Below are 20289 nucleotides of genomic sequence, written 5' to 3'. Positions count from 1 at the left end.
GAAATAACCCAAAAACCTCTAAGAGCCAGAATAAGGCTACATCCAAAACTCCAGACAGAACTAAATTATTATAGTTCTTAGGGGCCAGAGTTCAACCACACCTGAAAGCCCATGGGTTTGGATGTTCTCCCAACACCTGTGTGGGTCTCCTATCACAAACAATACAATATACAAGCAGATTAATTGGTTCCTTATAGAGCTGTTCTTAGTGTGGGGTATAGAAGGGATCTTAGACTTTAAAGGAATAGTAACACCAAAAAATTAAAGTGTTTCAAAGTAATGAAAATATCTTGTACTGTTGCCCTGCACTGGTAAAACTGAACTGTTCGCTTCATAAACACAAATATAGTTCATATAAACAAGTTAGTGTAGCAATGCCAGAAACTGAAAAAAGGCTATATGGCACAGGTTAAATAGTGGATAACGGATAACACCATTATGTTATACAGAGCTTATCTGCTTTGTAACCGGAGCCTTTTTCTCCTTCGAATGGCTGCCCTCATTGCTACACAGCAGCTTATTTATATAATAAGCTGTTGTGTAATAAGCAAACACAGCAGTTTTACCAGTACAGGACAACACTACATTGTATTTGGATTACTTTAAAACACTTTAATTTTTTGATGTTACTGTTTTTAAAGGGCATGTAAAGTCTAAAATCGAATAAGGCTAAAAATGCTGTATTTTGTATACTAAATATAAACATGAACTTACTGCACCACAAGCCTAATCAAACAAATAATTTATGCTTTCAAAGTTGGCTACAGGGGGTCACCATCTTGTAAATTTGTTAAATATCTTTGCAAGACTAAGACTGTGCACATGCTCAGTGTGGTCTGGGCTGCTTAGGGGTCATCATAAACAAAGCTGCTTGAGTTCTGCATGGCTGAGAAGTAAGGCGGGGGCTCCCCCTGCTGTTCATAAGTATGATTGTTTCCCTGCTCAGCAGTTATGGACAATATGACAATTCCTATTCACAGCAGTAAATGAAGGGAGAATTTCACTGCATACAGTCAGGTTTCTTATAAAAACGGTACACATTTTTAATTAAAGTATATTGGAGATGGGTCTCTTTTTTATTAAAGAAAGTAAAAATGGGATTTTATTTTTTTGCCTTTACATGCCGTTTAAGCTTTACTGGAGCTGAAACTTATTTGAATCTCTATAAAGAGTTGCATAACATAATAGTTCTATATTATATGCAAGACGGAGCCGCACAATGTGTCTTCTCTTACTTTCCAGATTCCATTAGTGAAGTCCTCGGTCTTCTGGATTTTCAGGGTGCAATGCTTGCATGGGGTGATAGCCTTGAATGCTTGTTACCCATGTGCATGTGTATTGTGCATGTGTATTGTGCACATCATATACTCTGCCTGCAATGGGTGCACAGCATAGATGTGAAAGGTTGTGGTGGACTAACTGAGGAAGGTATGGTGCAGATCAGATACTGTTGTGTATGTTTGTAGCTAATTTGGCCACATCAGTTACATCATTGTGTATTTTTGTACTTCAGCCAATCTGATTACATTTATTGGTAGAAAGGCCCCAGCTTTAGGTAAGGTTCTTCAATCTAGTCTATTCTCCACCAGACCAAAGAAGGGAGAAATTTTACAAATCTGGGGGGGGGGTCCAGGATGTGGAGTAGCATATGATTCTAAGCTATACCACTGGCAAAAAGGGTGTAAAGTCGTTTGTCTGCTTGTTTTCCACAATTAACACTTGGAGGTACTATGGTTACACTGCGACAGTTGTAAGTGTGCTCCCCTTTTTTTTCTCTAAATTGTTAACTTCACACTAAGGGCCGATTCATCAAGGGTCGAATATCGAGGGTTAATTAACCCTCGATATTCGACTAGGAATTGAAATCCTTCGACTTCGAATATCGAAGTCGAAGGATTTAGTGCAAATGCTACGATTGAACGATCAAAGGATTATTCCTTCGATCGAACGATTAAATCCTTCGAATCGAACGATTCGAAGGATTTGAATCCAACGATCGAAGGAATATCCTTCGATCAAAAAAACTTAGGCAAGCCTATGGGGACATTCCCCATAGGCTAACATTGAGTTCGGTAGCTTTTATCTGCCGAACTAGGGGGTCGAAGTTTTTTTTAAAGAGACAGTACTTCGACTATCGAATGGTCAAATAGTCGAACGATTTTTAGTTCGAATCCTTCGATCTGAAGTCGTAGTCGTAGGTCGAAGTAGCCCATTCGATGGTCAAAGTAGCCCAAAAAACACTTCGAAATTCGAAGTTTTTTTACTTCGAATCCTTCACTCGAGCTTGATGAATCGGCCCCTTAGTCAAGGGGTTTGAAAGGGGTAGCACTGCCAGAAAAGTGTTCCTGAGACATTCTGAGTATATCAAATACTATTCTTTTGTTGCATTTAATTATAAGGTTCAATCTAAATTCATCAGCTGGTGTAAATTGTAATATCAGCCATTAATATGAATGAAAAAGCCTTGGGTAGGGCAGGATTCTTTCTCACATATGCTTTATATTCTATGTGATAGTTTAGGTCAACTTATGAATAATAAAATATTTTTTTAGCTACTTCTGAATGAAAGTCATCTTTGTACTGATACAGGTATGGGACTGGTTACAATTTTAATGCTTGGGATCTGGTGTTTTCCAGATTCTGTAATTTGGATCCTCATACCATGTAGACATTAAATAAACCCAATACGCTGGTTTTGTTTCCAATCAGGATTAATTATATCTTAGTTTGGGTCAATTACAAGGTGCTATTTTATTTTTACAGAGAAAAAGGAAATTATTTTTAAAAAAAATGGATTATTTGGATAAAATGGAGTCTGTGGGAGAATGACATTCCATAATTTGGAGCTTTCTGGATAACGGATCCCATACCTGTAGTACATTCAGATGGTATGGGGGGGACACACCTTTTCATTATTGGATTCCCCATATGGGCCTGGCTCTTAAAGGAACAGTTCAGTGTGAAAATAAAAACTGGGCAAATAGATAGGCTGTGAAAAATAAAAAATGTTTCTAATATAGTTAGTTAGCCAAAAATGTAATGTATAAAGGCTGGAGTGAACAGATGTCTAATAAAACAGCCAGAATCCAACTTCCTGCTTTTCAGCTCTATAACTCTGAGTTAGTCAGCGTCTATTTACCCAGTTTTTATTTTTACACTGAACAATTCCTTTAAGCACCTGGAAAACCATTTGTTCTGGGTACATATTGCTTTGCAAATGAAGATAACAAAATTTTTTAACAATGATGGCCTACATGGCCACAAATCGGAGCATATTTCTGCCGATCTTAAATGGGTTGTTCACCTTCCAAACACTTTCTTTCTATTCAGTTGTTTTTAGATTGTTCTCCAGAAATAAAGACTTTTTTCAATTACTTTCCATTATTTATTTTTTACTGTTTTTCCAAAATCTAAGTTTAAAGTTGAAATGTTCGTGTTTCTGGTCTGGCAGCTTAGTAATTCAGGTGCAGACTCTAAACTGTTACAATTTTGCAACATTTAGTTGATACATTTCTCAGCAGCATCTCTGGAGTATTAGCAACTATTGTACTGATTCTAACAGCTGCCTGTTATGAAACCCAGGCTGCTCAGCATGGACAAAGATAACAAATGTATCAACTAAATGTATCAATTTAGAACAGTTTACAGAGTCGACGACCCCCCTCTCAGAGCTGCTTCAGAAGGTGAAAATTACACTTTACACTTCAATATTAGAAAAACGGAAAGTCATTGGAAAAATTAATTATTTCTGGTGATCTATCTGAAAACAACTAGTTGTTTGAAGGTGAACCACCCCTTTAAAGCTTTTTGTATTATGGCACAGGGCTGCCACACATGTGCACTGGCACAGTGGCCTAATACAATAAAAAGGAAATACATTTTTCCTTTTCAGAGGCTCTTGTTATCCTATATAGAGATACTGTTACATAGTTAAACCCTTCTTGTAGACATATTTAAATCTTGTATTCCAAGTGGAATAGTGAACAGTAATTTTGTTTCTTTATACCAAAACCAGAGTTCTTAATTTTCCATTCTGAAAACAGAATCACAAAGACTTTGGCAATAAGCAAAGTAAATAAGCCATGAATCAAGCGTCTCTTTCTGCTCCAATATTCTGATGAGGCCTTATAAAACACATGAAAATACAGCGAAACCTCGATTTTAAGTGCCCTGATTTTAAGTTTTCCCTCATCTTACATTTTTTATTTGTGGTCCCACCAATTTATAATGCATTTCAATGGGTGCATTTCCTGGATTTTAAGTAATGTTTTCCCAGATTTTACATTAAAATTTTGTCCTGATGTATGCAAAAACTGCTTTTTTCCCCTCTATGAATGTTATTATTTGTGAAATAAAGAGGTTTAAAAATACTAACCAGATGTTTATTTTGCCATGGTTCTTCCTGTGAATAGCCAATTGCAATTAACCTGCCCCTTACACAGTCCCGCACCAATTACTTATTTCTTTAGGTTATGTATGTGACTGACAGAGAGTCTTGCACATGCCCCCTATAGTGTTACATTAATGCTGCAAAGCTTAACCCTTGTTATTAACACAGTAAATATTGTATCTCAAAGTAAAACGGACTCCTGTACTTATATACTTTCAGTACTTGAAGAAAAAGTTACTTTAACATATTCCCTGATTTTACATTTTTGAGTATTTTACATGCATTTTTCCTGGCCCCCTGAAAAACATAAAATGGGGGTTCTACTGTATGGTCAGAAGCGCCATACAGGTATATATTTCCATGCTCCAGTGGGCAAACTATACAGTGTGGGAACCAACTGATTCTGTTCAACGGACCCTTTGAGGCAAGGACCTCACCAGGAAAATACACAAATTCAATAACAGACTATAACTTATAAAGCTTTTTTTCTACAGAATAACTTCTTACCATATCAGACAATTGCTTCCAGGTATGAATAAAGAGCATTCCGAGGTCAGTATTTATTTGAGTCTAGATAATAGACAGTGAAAGTAGGGCTGATAATGCTCTCATTGAGCCAATCGGCACCTTGAATAGCCATTTAAACAGGTGGATGGCCAAAGTGAACAACATCTAACCAAACAGCCAGTGGGCTGAATAATAATCAATAACCTCAAAGTCATCTTCTATAAGAACTCCTTTAGTTTTCAGCCTCTTTGATTACTATCAAGAACGGGGTTAAGAATCATCACAGCATCAGAGGTCAATTGATAACTTGCACCTAGGTGATTGGGTAAATCAAGGGTCTGCTTCATGATAGGAAGAAAAATTAAAATGTATTCCCAGCACAGATAAAAATGTCAGGAGATATGTAATTAAAAAAAAGGAGAGAATTAAATCTTTGATTCAGCCCAGGGGGGCAAGATTCAGAATAAATCTGGGTGTCATTTAAAATAGTTAATACCGTTTGCACCTTAGAGTTTACAGCCCTCTCAGTAAGAGATTAAACTCCTTTGCAGCCTTGAAACTATGCATCAGACTCAGAATGAATGCCGGCTGCTCTAACTAGCTGTCAAAAGACTAAATCTTATAGGAAAACTATTTTCCAGCAGCAACTTAAGCCCCTTGCTGAGGTCTAAAAACACCGTCAGTAGTCTATGAGCAAAAGATAACACTGCCCTCACGAGTCACACAAAAAAGTAAAAACACCCACAAAACTATTTTTTTTTGTTTTACTGTAAGCACCAAATACACAAATTATTTTGCCAGACCAGAAATAAGATACTATAACAGTAAATTTGAAGAAAAAAAAAAAAAAAGTCTTTAGAAACAGAGCATGTGAAATAAATTACTGCCTTAACAACAAGATTTATCATCAAAGCTGTTCTTAATGTGCTTGTGAAATTCTTGCTGTAAGTAGGAGTGGGCGGATTTCAGTACCAGATTTCAATAAAAATGCCATCAAGCACAGTGCCTGCTATTTAAATTCGTTCTCAGGCTTCTTGCAATTTCAAATCCATTTGTGTAAGGTCCAAAAGGGGAACTCCGGCTTCCAAACCAAAATTTGATAAATAACACAGAAACCCCTAATATATCCATCACAGTTACCTGTTTCTTTCAAAAGTATGAATAAATGCCATTTTCTATGCTGAAATCCAGCTGTTTAACAGTTCTTATCTTTCTGCATCATTTGAAATCCTGGTAGGGAAGGAGGGACTAAAACACTGATGTTACAAATTGTAACAACTTCTCCACAGCTTACAGACAGCATGCAGGAACTACATCACCCACAATGCATTGCACTGTGATGTTCCATTCCTTATTAAATCATATGTGATGGGAATTGCGGGGTTTGGAGGATGCAGGCTGAGGACAGGTGGCTGTTGATACAAAGTAACAGTAGTCAGCCAGATCAGCAAAGTAGTCAGAGAGATCAGCAGGAGAGCAGGGGACTATGCTTAGGGAACTGTAAGAAACCATTAAAAATCATGGAAAATCTGAATATTTTTTAAATGATGTATATTGCAAAGTTGCTGAAATTGTTTATTTTTCAAAAAGCTCAAAGTATGTTTTTGTGGAGTTCCCATTTGAGCATAATATGTTTGTCTAGAATAAAATAGCCATAACTGAGTCACTAGCCTGTTCAACTGGAGGCCTGTAGACTGGAAGTGGCCATCCAAGGGATTTACACCATCTCCGTCTGTTCTGGGGCTCCATAAATGAAAAAGAAACAAAACAAAAAGAAAAGTTGGACAGCACTGATCTAAAATATCCTATATTAATGAAATACAACTGCAATCTTTATCATAAGTTTCATTCAAATGTACAATCATATAGTTATAGGACCTGTTATTCAGAATGCTCAGGACCTGGGGTTTACCAGATAATGGATCTTTCTGGAATTTGGATCTTCATACCTTAAGTCTACTAGAAAACCATGTAAACATTAAATAAACCGAATAGGCTGTTTATGCTTTCAATAAGGATTAATCATATCCGAGTTGGGATCAAGTACAATGCATTGTTTTATTACTACAGAGAAAAAGGAAATCATTTTGAAAAATGTGGATTATTTGGATAAAATAAGAGCTTTTGGGAGATGGCCTTTCCAGTGACAGCAAGCACATTCAAAGATTAAAAATGAAATTGTTCTTATTTTTCATGTAATACAGGTATGGATCACCTCTTTGAGAAAGTTCTAAATTCAGATACAGTAGAGCAAGACTGAAGACCCATTACCCACTCAAAACTCTTGAAATGAGCCGATTAAAATAAGCAGCCTAGCATTTCTAAAAATGGCTTTATTCCCTTTATATTTCATTTTTAACTAGTGTTCCAACATCCAAAAAGCTATTTTCAAATTGGCTATGAAAAACCAAGGCAAAAATTGCCTGGAACTTCACAAAGATATGGTTCCCAATAATAAAGGTGGGTTGAATATACACCTACACATAACTGCTAGCAGAAATTTGGGCGCACTGAACATTAATGGAGATGAAGAACAAAAGGACTAAAACTGTTTATGTACATATATAGTAGCATCCAATCCTATTGGGGGCTGGCTGATCAAAGTGCTTCCCTCGCATTAGATGTAGGTGACAGGATAACTGCTGCCGACGTCAGTGGAAACAACAGCAAGATCTCTGCACGATTCATACAATGCTATTTAATCAACTGAACTTATAGTGCGACAGATAATAGAATACATTATCCACTGAAGCACCCTCCAACACATATGTTAATTGTGGAGACTATAACTGCCATTCAGCACAGCAGTGCTCTCACAACTACAGTCACATTGCAGTGGTATTCCTGGCATTTATTGGTGTGTTATAAGATAACCCTTCCTTACAACGCCAATTAAAAAATATTAAATGCAATGAAGAAATTGCATAGCAACAAAGAAAGATCATAGAAACAAGTAGAAAGAATGCTGTGGGGAGTGGGCCAGGAACTGGGGAACCAGTGGAGAATAATGGGTGTTGTAATTGCCTGTTAAGAAGGGTGGAAACATGAGGGGTTTAACTAAGAAGGAAGTGAAGGGTGTGTTCTACAGCTCCCACCCTACCTCTAGCTGAGTAGCGGCAGCGGGAAGGGCTCCGCTGGGGTGGAACCAGTGATAGTGTTATAAAATGTAGAGTGTAACATGGGTTAGGCCGGGGGCCAAAGTGTTGGTAAGGGTTTGGTGGAAGGGCCGTGAGCTACAGAGGGATAGACGGGTCCCTCACGCTTGGTTATAATTGTTTGCAGCCTTCAGCGGCTATCGCAGGTTACAAGAAAATTAATTTTGAAATTCTATATAAATGTCATTGTATATATTACCCTGCACTTAATTGACGTTGATATACAGTATGTTGGTTGTTCTAAACTTTAATAAATAACCTCAGCCTTTTTCACCCAAGGTATCTCATGTAGTCTGGTATGTTATCTTAAAAGGCAAGCCAACCCCAAAATCAATTCTCAGCTACTTTTCAATATACATGTATTAAATATCTTCAGTGCTTTTAAAGTTGTTTGTAAAAACGATTGATATTGAAAGCAGCGCTCCCAGTGGCGTAACTAGATATTACTGGGCCCCACAGCAAATTATTTTTCAGGCCCCCAAAATGTTTAGAGGTTGACTTGTTTCTCCAATATTTATTGAAATTGTATATGAATTAGGGCCTCATGGGGCCCCTATATCTCCCGGGTCCCCCTGCAGCCGCAGGGTCTGCTTCCTCTATAGTTACGCCCCTGAGCGCTCCTGCTTGTTACTTTTTAAACCATGTTGCAAAAGTTCCCCAGCAAAGACAGGTATATTAAACAGCTGCCTTGTCTTAAGCTGGCCATAGATGCACAGATCCTATCGTATGAAGGATTCATATACGATTTTCGGATTGTGTGTGGAGAGTGCCGACATCTTTCGTCCAGCGAAGATTGGTCGTTTGGTCGATCGGACAATTTAATTTTGACCCGACCAATCCCGCCGGAGCCCATTACGCATCGTACCATTACCATATAACCATGCTCGTTAATGGCATATCGGGGAAAGATCCGCTTGTTTGGCGATGTCATTTTGCGATCTTTGCGTCTATCGCTACACTGTATCAACAGTCTGATGAATCAGGGCAGTGAATAGAAGGGACAGAGAAACACTGCCTTCAATTGCAATACATATACAAATAAAGTAAAAACCATAAAGAATGTATATTGCAAAGTTGCGTAGAATTATGTTTTCTGCTATTAGGCAAATTTTTACTTTGGGGTTGACTTGGGAGGAGTAAATTTTCATATTATTTTTGTGTAGTATCGGACACTATATTGCAAACAGAACCCAGTTTCCATGGATCTATACATATTAGTATCTTTATTGGGTCTCTAAGAGAATAACTGGGCACTGCAAGTTAGGCAACTGTAATGGGCATATTTATCAAGGGTCAAAGTGAAAATTCAAATTTCGAATTAATTTTTTCGTTTTTTTATGGTCAAAACTGTCAAATTCGACTAGGGAATTGTTAAAATTCGATTTAAGGTTTTTTTAATAAAGAAATTGAATTATATTTTCGAGATTTATCATACACTGGCTCTTTAAGACCTCAAATTCGACTATTCACCACCTAAAACCTGATTAATTGCTGTATTAGCCTATGGAAAGTTTCCAAGGATAAATTTGGAGTTGTTTGCAGCCTTCCAGACATTCAAGTTCCGTGTCGGACTGGCTCACCGGGATACCAGGAAAACTCCCGGTGGGCCAAGGTGTCAGTGGGCCTCTTGCTTCTAAACATTTGGCCTATTTCATGGTCATTACCAATTTCTATGAGAACAAAGAGGATAAATAGATGGATTAATAGATTATAATATGTAAAGAAAAGAGACTAGGAGAATAGAGGTTGAGTGAGGAGAGGAAGAATAATAGTACTGAGAGTGGGCCCCTGATCTAAGGTCTTTGGGTGGGCCCCTGGTGTCCCAGTCCGACACTGTGTGGGGGCCCCCCAAGGTAACAGTCCCAGTGGGCCCAGGACCCCCAGTCCGACACTGTTCAAGTTTTTTGCACAGAAAAAAACTCAAAATCGAGTTTGAAAAACTCAAATCGAATTCGATTTGAGTTTCGGGGTGATCCTATTCACCCAACTTTGAAAAATTGCTGTGGCAACCCTCCAGTGCGTTCTTGTCAACTTTACCTGTCATAACAACTTGTACAGAAAAAAAGGCATCAAAAATCTGGTCTATGGGCCACTGGAAACCCTTTATCCAGAAAGCTCTGACAAACAGAAAGACCATCTCCCATAGACTCAATTTTAACCAAATAATCCAAATTTTTAAAAGCAATTTCCTTTTTTCGCTGAAATAATAAAACAGTACAGGTACGGGACCAGTTATCCAAAATGCTCAGTAACTGGGGTTTTCCATAGAATGTAACTTTCCATCATTTGGACCTTTATACATTTGGATATATCCTTAACATGTATCTCCTCCAGAAAGTACAACCAGATTCCAAATCTGGGATTTCCATTTTAAAACAACATGTAATTTTTCTACAACCACATTTTATATGGGAACTACAATGTAATCCATTTGTGCACCCTGAAGCTCCGGATGCCTCCTTCTTGTGGGCTTGGACACCTGTAGAAATTACAATGGCAGACATTCACTTTGGTTTGATTCCCAGTGAACAGGAAGCCCGACATCTTGTTCAGCACATAAGTGGGCGATAATCTAGTCATAGGCAAAAAGTGGCATTTCCTACTGAAACCCATTCAAGGCAGTACTGTTTTAAACACCACTTCAAGTAGAAATTTGTTGAACTTGGGGTTTGATCATAGAACTGTTCTGTTCACTTGAGTCAACAACGTGTAGATCTGGAAAGACATTTGTGGTTCCTAATACATTCTAATCTGCACATCCACCCACTGATAAGGGGCATTGGCAGATTTACACACTGAATCCCTTTAAAGGAACGGCAAAAATGCAATCTATAAAGACTGGAGTGACCAGATGTCCTGCTTTGCAGCTCTCTTGGTTTCCACTGATGGTTACCAGGCAATAGTGATCTGTTCTGTAATGATGGACATTCGGTCACTCCAACCTTTACACATTAAATTTTTTGGATAATGAACTATATTAGAAACATTTTTTTATTTTGCACAGCCTATTTACCCAGTTTTTAATTTTTTTTACACTGAACTGTTCCTTTAAGGTGAATTTTAGATGGTTTAGCAGTATGGTAAAGGCTGCTGTGGGTTACCCGAAATGATGCAACTACCTGTGCAAGAATCCTTAATTCTTTAAAAACTACCGATCGGTTGTTGAAGACAAGAACTTTTATTGGCAAAAAGAATTGTTTTGTTTTCGGTTGTGCAAAGGCAATAGAGATTTCCATGGGCAACAGGGGAAAATCTGCTTTTTTTAAAGCATCTGTAATTAAAAGCAACCAAGTAAACAGAAGGGAAAGGGGATAAGCAGGTAATGTGATAGCTGCTTGCTTTTGTAAGACGCCAGGCATGCCCCATTGATTCTGTTTCGAGACAAATGTGCTTCCTTGTGCTATATGTTACTCCAGCGCCACAGCTGAAACTCACCCAATATTATAGGGATGGTTGCCACAAAAAACAATTACAAAATGTCTTTCTCGTAGTCTTGTATACCTGTATAATCACAACGAGTACCACATCACTCTGCCCTTGTAAGACCTAAACTGAACTTCACTCCATCTGTCATTATGGGAGGTTAATTGGCAATTAAAATGTTTCCAAAGGAAGCTGGTTTTGCTCAGACAGGGGGAAAAGCCAATTTCGTACTATTTAGGATCCAGTTTTTAGGCGGAACATGTCAGAACACAAGGCTGGAGTGCTGAGGGTGAAATGTTGCAGCCAGCAAAGCCTGGGAAATAAGAGAGCCGATAAGCACATTAAACAGGCTCCTACTTAACAGAACAGTTAAGGGGAAATAATTAGACACGGCCTCATAAACAGCCTCTGCCTACAGTCATGCACTAAGGGCTAGGCAGCTCTATGCAGGGTAACATTGAGAAAAGAATATAAAAATAGAAGTCATTTATCTGTCTTATAATACAGGCTTGTCCAGGAAGAAGATCTTTCTAAATTCAACATGAAGTCTTTCTCTTATTCGATGTGGCACAATTCTACCGTCCCAATTTTTTTTTCTTCTCCAGTTGAAATCCCATAGGAATTCCCGTCTTATTTAAACCTTAAGGCGGAATTTCACAGATTCTCAGATACAGAGTCTTCATTAGCACGCTAGTCCTAATTGGCTAGGCAAGTTAACTACATACTTATTATTTTCCAAGAAAATCCCCACCCTGAAAATGGTCACTGATCTATTGCCCAATATTAGCAGATCCTACTTGTCGGCACCTATGGGAGGTTATTGCTTTGGGTTAATTTGCATGAGATGCAAGCGCAGCAGCTTAAGGCAGCAAGGCAGCTAAATCATTGATTGGGGGAGTCCAGTTGCTGCCCCCCAACACTATGAGTAGTCGCTGAACTACAGTAACCCAAGAACATGTGATGCTTTATAATTAAATAATAAATAGTAGCAGATGGGAAGCAGTAACAACTGTCACAACCAGCTACATGTTAAGTTCATACTATATTTTATGACTATGAAGATTTTCATTCATCCAGGTCATGGTATATCTAGTATAGGTAAATCTAAAAACAACTGGACTTGCTGAGTGAATAAAGTACCCCCTATTATAAAATATAAGGACATTTTGAAATCACCGAGGAGTTCCACGACCATATGAAACCACTAGTCACCACTGATGACATCACTAGTCACCATTTATAAGGATATCATGGCTTGTGTATTATATATATATTAACCAGCCTCACAGACAAAATCTTGGTCCCTGCTGCAAATGATAGTCAAGAGGGAAAAAGACCTCATTACACCTGTTAGATTGGGAGGTGGGGAGAACACAAACCAATACACATTAATATCATGACAGTGATTTTAGCCTAGAGACCTAGTGATGCGTTTTAACGCATGAAGGCAGTTTTGTCGCAACGGGTTGCGGTGTAAAGTCCTCTGGGAACCTTACCCTTCATCCAGTCCACCACTTGACTCGGAGTCCATTTACTCACGGGTTCCATGATCAAAGCCATAGTTAAACTTTGGTCGGTCTTCTTTCCAGCCTCAGAGATTTTTTTTAAAAAAAATTGGATTTGTGACAAAGTGAATGTATAAAGTGTGACAGGAGAATGTGTCCCCCTGGGCTCAGCAGGGTTGCGATTTGGCAGCAGTACAAGAGCTCGCTTTGTTCCGCAGGCAGCTGTGTGGCTGTAGCAATGCTGAGCCGCCTCTTGCCCTGTCCCCGCTCACTACGCGCTTCCCACACACAACATCAGTTCCCCGGCTGCTGGACAGTAGATCACGCCTCTCCTCCACACTGCGCCGCACACGATACTAATGCACAAGTCTCTGGTTTCCTTGGAGCCGACTTTCCCCCGCCTATTATCCCCTCCCATCATGACATCATTATCCCGCCTCTGTATTCACTTTTAGAGATAAAAAAATACCGCTCCTTCTTTCCAATGGTGGTAACACATTTGTTCTTTCTCAGACGAGGGCATATAGTGTAGAATGTAGCTGTTACATCCAGCTTTTCCCAGTCACTTACACCTCATAGTACAGTGCAGTCTGGTACAATAAGGGTAAGGTCACACCTTGAGATTCGGGGAGATTTTGTCGCCCTGCGACTAATCGCCTCTTCTTTGGGGCGACTAATCTCCCGAACTACTTCCCTGTGTCTTCCACCGGCAGGCCCGGATTTGTGGAGAGGCCAACAAAGTCCGGGCCTAGGGTAACAAAATTTTAGGGGGTGGCATGCTGCCCAACCACACCCACATTGGTTCAGAAACACTAGGGATTAAAATAGTTTTTAAACATGCACCAAACAGTGGCATAACTACCGGGGGAGCAGGGGGTGTGATTGGGCCAGGGCCCGCAACCCCTCAGGGCCCCCCCCCGGCAGTTCACGCTCCACGATTCCCGGGCAGTTCCGGGTGTACGGAGGGGGGCGGGGGGCCCGGCAGCGCGTCCCACGCCAGGGCCCGCCCCCCTCTAGTTACGTCACTGGCACCAATCCCCATTGCTCCAGTGCCGATGCTGAAAATTTGCGTGAATAAAGGGGGAGGGGATGGGGGCGACAAACAGCAGCGGGCCTAGGGGGCGCCGGTTATGTAAATCCTTCCCTGTCCACCGGCTTTAACGAAAAAACACCTGCGTCGATGCACTTGCGGCGATTCGATTTCCGAAGTGGCCCGAAGTTTACTCGTGCGGAAACTTCCAGCGACTTTGGAAATCGAAGCAACGCAAGTGCATTGGCACATGCGTTTTTTTCATTAAAGCCAGCGGAAGAGATGGGGAAGCAGTTCGGGGAGATTAGTCGCCCCAAAGAAGAGGCGACTGAATCTCCCCAAAGCTCCAGGTGTGCCCTTACCCTAAACAGTGACTGATAGGCCCCTAGGCTACACTTTCCACAGGCCCCCTTCTAGGATACTATGGCCGGATTTACATAGCGGGAGCCCCTAGGCCCGCTGCTGTTTGCCGTCCCTTCTCTTTTATTCGCACAAACTTCATCTGGATCGGAGCAATGGGGTTTGGCGCATCCCCAGTGTTTCTGAACCAATGTGGGTGTGGTTGGACAGCATGCCACCCCCTAAAATCCTGCCACCCTAGGCCCCAGTAGGGTTGCCACCTGTCCGGTTTTGACCTGGACATAGGGTTGCCACCTGGCCGGTAAAAATGATGGTTGATCCCAATGTTATTAATAGGGAGAAAAGATAAATATATAGGAAGGCCGGTATTGCAGGGTTGCCACCTGTTTTTGGTTTTGACCCAAACAATTTGTTTTTTCTAAGGCCTGTTCGGTTCTGAACTTTCTATTCAGTTTTCAACCTTATAAAATCTGAACAATAATAATGTACGTGAAAAGCATTTAAATACTAAGATACTCACCATTCTTATTATTACAGAGAGAAAAAAAAGCAAATCAATAAAAAATAAGAATGCTTTTTTCTAAATTAGCATTGCTGTATTTCGGAGCTTTCTGGATAACTGATTTCTGTATACAAGATCTCATACATGTAATTAAAAGATTGGGCTTAATCATCAAGCAGAATATAGATAGAGATGGGGTTGCCACCTGTGTGGTTTTGAACTGGGCATCAACACTTTCATCTAAGTGATGCAATAACCTTTCCCTGGTGTCCTAACTCCACCAACATCATTGTGCCCACCTCTGATTTCATCATGCCTGTTCCTACGTCACTGCCCACCCTCTGTGTTCGGGTTTAGCCATAAACAAAGGTGTCAACCCTACAGTATCGTTTTCCAGAAAAGATGGCAACCCTACCAGGACAGCCCAGTAATTTGAAGGGCTGCCCGGGTCAAAACTGCGTCACAGCCCGCCCCCTGCCCTGTCTCCACTGGGCTAAAAGGTGGCAACCCTAGGCTCGGGTAGGGTTATCACCTGTCCGGTTTTGACCCAGACAGCCCGGTAATTTGAAGGGCTATCAAAACTTCCTGCCCTGTTTTCCAGGAAAACTGGGCAGGATTCCCCAGCCCCTCTGTGTCACGGCCCCACCCCCTGCCCGGTATCCAACAGCAGAAAACCCTTGGCCCGAAATATAAATATAGCTTTTTTTTCAATTATTATTTGCATTTTCTTTTCTATTGTTTATTTTCTTTTAATAGGATGTGAGGCCCCTAGGTTACACTTTCCACAGCCCCCCCCCTTCTAGGCTACTCCCACTCCCAAAAGTTGTTCAAGTTATTATTTGTATTTTCATTTTCTTTTATATTTATTTTAATCTGCACTGCCAGGGTCAGGAGCGTGTCAAGAGACACAAGGGGCCTTTCTAGCTTTTTTTTTTCAATTACTATTTGTTTTTTCTTTGCTTTTATTTTCTTTTATATTTATTTTTTTACGCTGTGCTGTGCCTGGTCCAGTTTGGCTCTGTTTGCAGTTGGTAGCTGCTTGCTGGGTGAAAATTGGGCAGTAACCAGCAAGGCATGTGCCTGCCTATTGGGCTTGTGAGCCCAAGCAGGTACCGTACCAACAATGCACAGCACCTAACCGGACCCAGACCCAGCGCTGCAGTACAGATAAAAAATGTTTTTCCTTTTTTGTGTGCAATCACACCCCCCCCTAGTTACACCACTGACTAAGTAGAACAGCTAAATATCAGAAAGATATATCTTTCCTCATCTATAGTTTTATTACACTGCAGCTAAAGGGCAGCTAAACACACTGTCTATACAGTTTTACTAGCAGCAGCTAGTAAAAAGAACAAAATATATCCTATTTGTGTTTTGTGCATCAAACTGAATATGCCATATGAGGTATTAGAACTAACTACAGGCAGGGAACTTTTATATGCATTTAAGTCCACACAGAGTATTGTGATGCTGCAGTATGGATTTTAGAAGCTGCAAAACCAAAATTTGCAATAAGCAATCCACTGTCCACTGTCAGCTGCTTGTGTTCCGGCAAGTGGATAGCATAAGGGGCAAGAAAGGGCCATTCTGTACCCACCAAATTAACTTTGGAACAGTAGCTAAATGCTGACACAAAAAAAATGAAGTAACAAAGTAAGTTAGTTTGAAAAAAGACACACAGCCATCATGTTCAACCTTTTAATATAGATATAACCTGCCTAACTGCTAGTTGATCCAGAGGAAGGCAAAAACCCCATGAAGCCTCTCCAATTTGCCTCAGAGGGAGAAATAAAATTTCTTCCTCACTTCAAGATGGCAATTGATAAACTGGATAAATTGATAAGTCATTGGATAAACTTGTACTGAGCTATCTTTCATAACCATATATTCTCTAATTTTCTACAATGCCATCCAACCTCTTCTTTAAGCTATCTTATGTATCAGCGAGTACATAGTTACATAGTTAAATTGGGTTGAAAAAAGACAAAGTCCATCAAGTTCAACCCCTCCAAATGAAAACCCAGCATCCCTACACACACCCCTCCCTACTTTTAATTAAAATTCTATATACCCATACCTATATTAACTATAGAGTTTAGTATCACAATAGCCTTTAATATTATGTCTGTCCAAAAAATCATCCAAGCCATTCTTAAAGGCATTAACTGAATCAGCCATCACAACATCACCCGGCAGTGCATTCCACAACCTCACTGTCCTGACTGTGAAGAACCCTCTACGTTGCTTCAAATGAAAGTTCTTTTCTTCTAGTCTAAAGGGGTGGCCTCTGGTACGGTGATCCACTTTATGGGTAAAAAGGTCCCCTGCCATTTGTCTATAATGTCCTCTAATGTACTTGTAAAGTGTAATCATGTCCCCTCGCAAGCGCCTTTTTTCCAGAGAAAACAACCCCAACCTTGACAGTCTACCCTCATAATTTAAGTCTTCCGTCCCTCTAACCAATTTAGTTGCACGTCTCTGCACTCTCTCCAGCTCATTTATATCCCTCTTAAGGACTGGAGTCCAAAACTGAACTGCATACTCCAGATGAGGCCTTACCAGGGACCTATAAAGAGGCATAATTATGTTTTCATCCCTTGAGTTAATGCCCTTTTTTATGCAAGACAGAACTTTATTTGCTTTAGTAGCCACAGAATGACACTGCCCAGAATTAGACAACGTGTTATCTACAAAGACCCCTAGATCCTTTTCATTTAAGGAAACTCCCAACACATTGCCATTTAGTGTATAACTTGCATTTATATTATTTTTGCCAAAGTGCATAACCTTGCATTTATCAACATTGAACCTCATTTTCCAGTTTGCTGCCCAGTTTTCCAGTTTAGACAGATCACTTTGCAAAGTGGCAGCATCCTGCATGGAACCTATAGTTCTGCACAATTTAGTATCATCTGCAAAAATAGAAACAGTACTTTCAATGCCCACCTCCAGGTCATTAATAAACAAGTTGAAAAGCAAGGGACCTAGTACAGAGCCCTGCGGTACTCCACTAACAACACTGGTCCAATTAGAAAATGTTCCATTTACCACCACTCTTTGTAGTCTATCTTTTAGCCAGTTCGCTATCCAGGTACAAATACTATGTTCCAGGCCAACATTCCTTAATTTAACCAGTAACCTTTTGTGTGGCACTGTATCAAATGCTTTAGCAAAGTCTAAGTAAATCACATCCACTGCCATCCCAGAATCGAGGTCTCTACTTACATTCTCGTAAAAAGAAATTAAGTTAGTCTGGCAAGATCTATTACGCATAAAACCATGCTGGCACAAACTCATAGTATTATGATTTGCTATGAAGTCCAGTATCTTATCCTTTATTAACCCTTCGAAAAGCTTTCCTAATACTGACGTCAGACTAACTGGCCTATAGTTTTGAGGCTGAGAACGGGATCCTTTTTTGAATAGAGGCACCACATTAGCAATTCGCCAGTCTCTTGGCACAATACCAGATCTCAATGAATCCTGAAAAATTAAGTAAAGAGGTTTGGCAATCACAGAGCTAAGCTCGCTAATTACCCTGGGATGAATACCATCTGGCCCTGGACCTTTGTTAATCTTAACCTGTTCAAGTCTCTTTTGAATTTCTTCTTGTGTGAACCATGCATCATTAGTTGTATTACTAGAATTGGGAGTGTTAAGAAGGAAACCTTCACTTACTGGTTCTTCATTTGTGTAAACAGATGAAAAATACGAGTTCAGAATCTGCGCTTTTATTTTGTTTTCATCAACCAGCTGATCCCCCTCTGATAGTAAGGGTCCCACCCCTTCCTGCTTCATTTTTTTACTATTGACATATTTAAAAAATAATTTGGGATTTTTTTACTGCTTGCTGCAATATCCTTTTCTATAGCAATTTTAGCTTGCCTTATAGCTTCTTTGCATGATTTATTGGCCTCCTTGTACCTTATAAATGTTTCGGCTGTACCAGCTAACTTGAAAGCCTTAAAAGCACGTCTTTTCTTACCCACCTCAACACCAACGCTTCTATTGAACCAAAAAGGTTTTGCTTTGCAACGACGTTCCTTGCTTACAAGTGGAATATACTGACAAGTATATTTATTAAGCAGCATTTTAAAGACTTCCCATTTTTGTTCTGTGTTTAACCCTGTGAAAAGCATTTCCCACTTAATATGTTGCAGAGATGCCCTTATACTGTCAAAGTTTGCACGTCTGAAATTTAGTGTTTTAGTTACTCCCTTATAGAATTGCTTCTGCAACAGAATCTCAAAGGAGACCATGTTATGATCACTATTCCCTAAATGCTCACCCACACAAATGTTAGAGATGAGTTCAGTATTGTTAGTTATTACAAGGTCCAAAAGAGAGTTATTCCTAGTAGGTTCTTGAACGAGCTGGAATAAAAAGTTGTCATTCAGCATATTTACAAACCTACTAGCTTTTTCTGTCTTAGCAACCCCATTACCCCAGTCAATGTCTGGATAATTGAAGTCACCCATAGCAACAACTTGACCCAGCTGTGAAGCCGCTTGTATCTGCAAGAGTAGCTGGGCTTCATACTCGACACTTATACGAGGTGGTTTATAGCATACACCAATGATAATTCTTTTTGATACCTTTTGCCCAGTCGAAATCTCTACCCAGAGTGATTCTACACCCTCACCAGTGCCAGCTATTTTTATTTCTTTAGCGCATGGCTTTAATTCAGGCTTTACATACAAACCCACTCCTCCACCCTTTTTAATCCCTCTGTCCCTCCTAAAAAGGGTGTAACCATTTAAATTCACAATCCAGTCACATGTTTCATCCCACCAGGTCTCAGTGATACCAATTATATCATAATTTTTAGAGCATGCAATTAATTCTAGGTCTCCCATTTTACCTGACAAACTCCGTGCATTTACGACTTATTCAAGGAGAGAATTCCACATCCTTCCAGCTCTCGATGAAAAAAAACCCCTTCCGAAATATTTAGCTGGAACCTCCTTTCTTCTTCAGAATGGGTGCCCTTGTGTCAGCTGGAAGGACCTATTGTTAAATAAAACATTAGAGAAATTACTGTATTATCCCTTATATATAAATTATAAATAATTATCATATCACCCTGTAAGCACCTCTTCTCTAGCGTGAACAACACCAACTTGGCCAGTCTTTCCTCATAACTGAGATTTTCCATTTTTTACCAGCTTAGTTGCCCTTCTCTGGAACCTCTGTAATTCAATAATGTACCGTTAAAGCGCTGGAGACCGAAACTTTATGGCATATTCTATATATTACCAGAGCTCTGTACAGTGGAAGAATGTACTCTTGAATCTATGCCCCTTTTAATACAATTCAAGACCTTGTAGTTGCAGAATGGCTTGCTTGCTACAGCCAAATGTATCTACAAGATCTCCAAGGTCCTTTTCCATTATGGATATGCCTAGTGCAGTCCCTTT

The 20289-nt window shown here is 39.8% G+C and overlaps 1 protein-coding gene across 7 annotated transcripts in view; it reads right to left on the bottom strand.

Moving 5' to 3' along the window:
- Positions 1-13384, bottom strand: part of cnksr2.L (connector enhancer of kinase suppressor of Ras 2 L homeolog) — a 205617-nt gene extending 192233 nt beyond the window's left edge. For 4 of the 7 annotated variants that reach the window (XM_018245020.2, XM_018245023.2, XM_018245024.2 and 1 more), the window contains exon 1: positions 12972-13383. In XM_018245020.2, coding sequence (XP_018100509.1) covers positions 12972-13035 — 64 coding nt within the window. In that variant the 5' untranslated portion in view covers positions 13036-13383. 7 annotated transcript variants of the gene reach the window in all.
- Positions 13385-20289: the final 6905 nt, after the last annotated feature.

Source organism: Xenopus laevis, chromosome 2L (genome assembly GCF_017654675.1).
Source record: "Xenopus laevis strain J_2021 chromosome 2L, Xenopus_laevis_v10.1, whole genome shotgun sequence".
In the NCBI taxonomy this organism is placed as follows: Eukaryota; Metazoa; Chordata; class Amphibia; order Anura; family Pipidae; genus Xenopus; species Xenopus laevis.
Note: the sequence above shows the minus strand (reverse complement) of the source record. Positions and strands in the feature narration are given on the sequence as shown.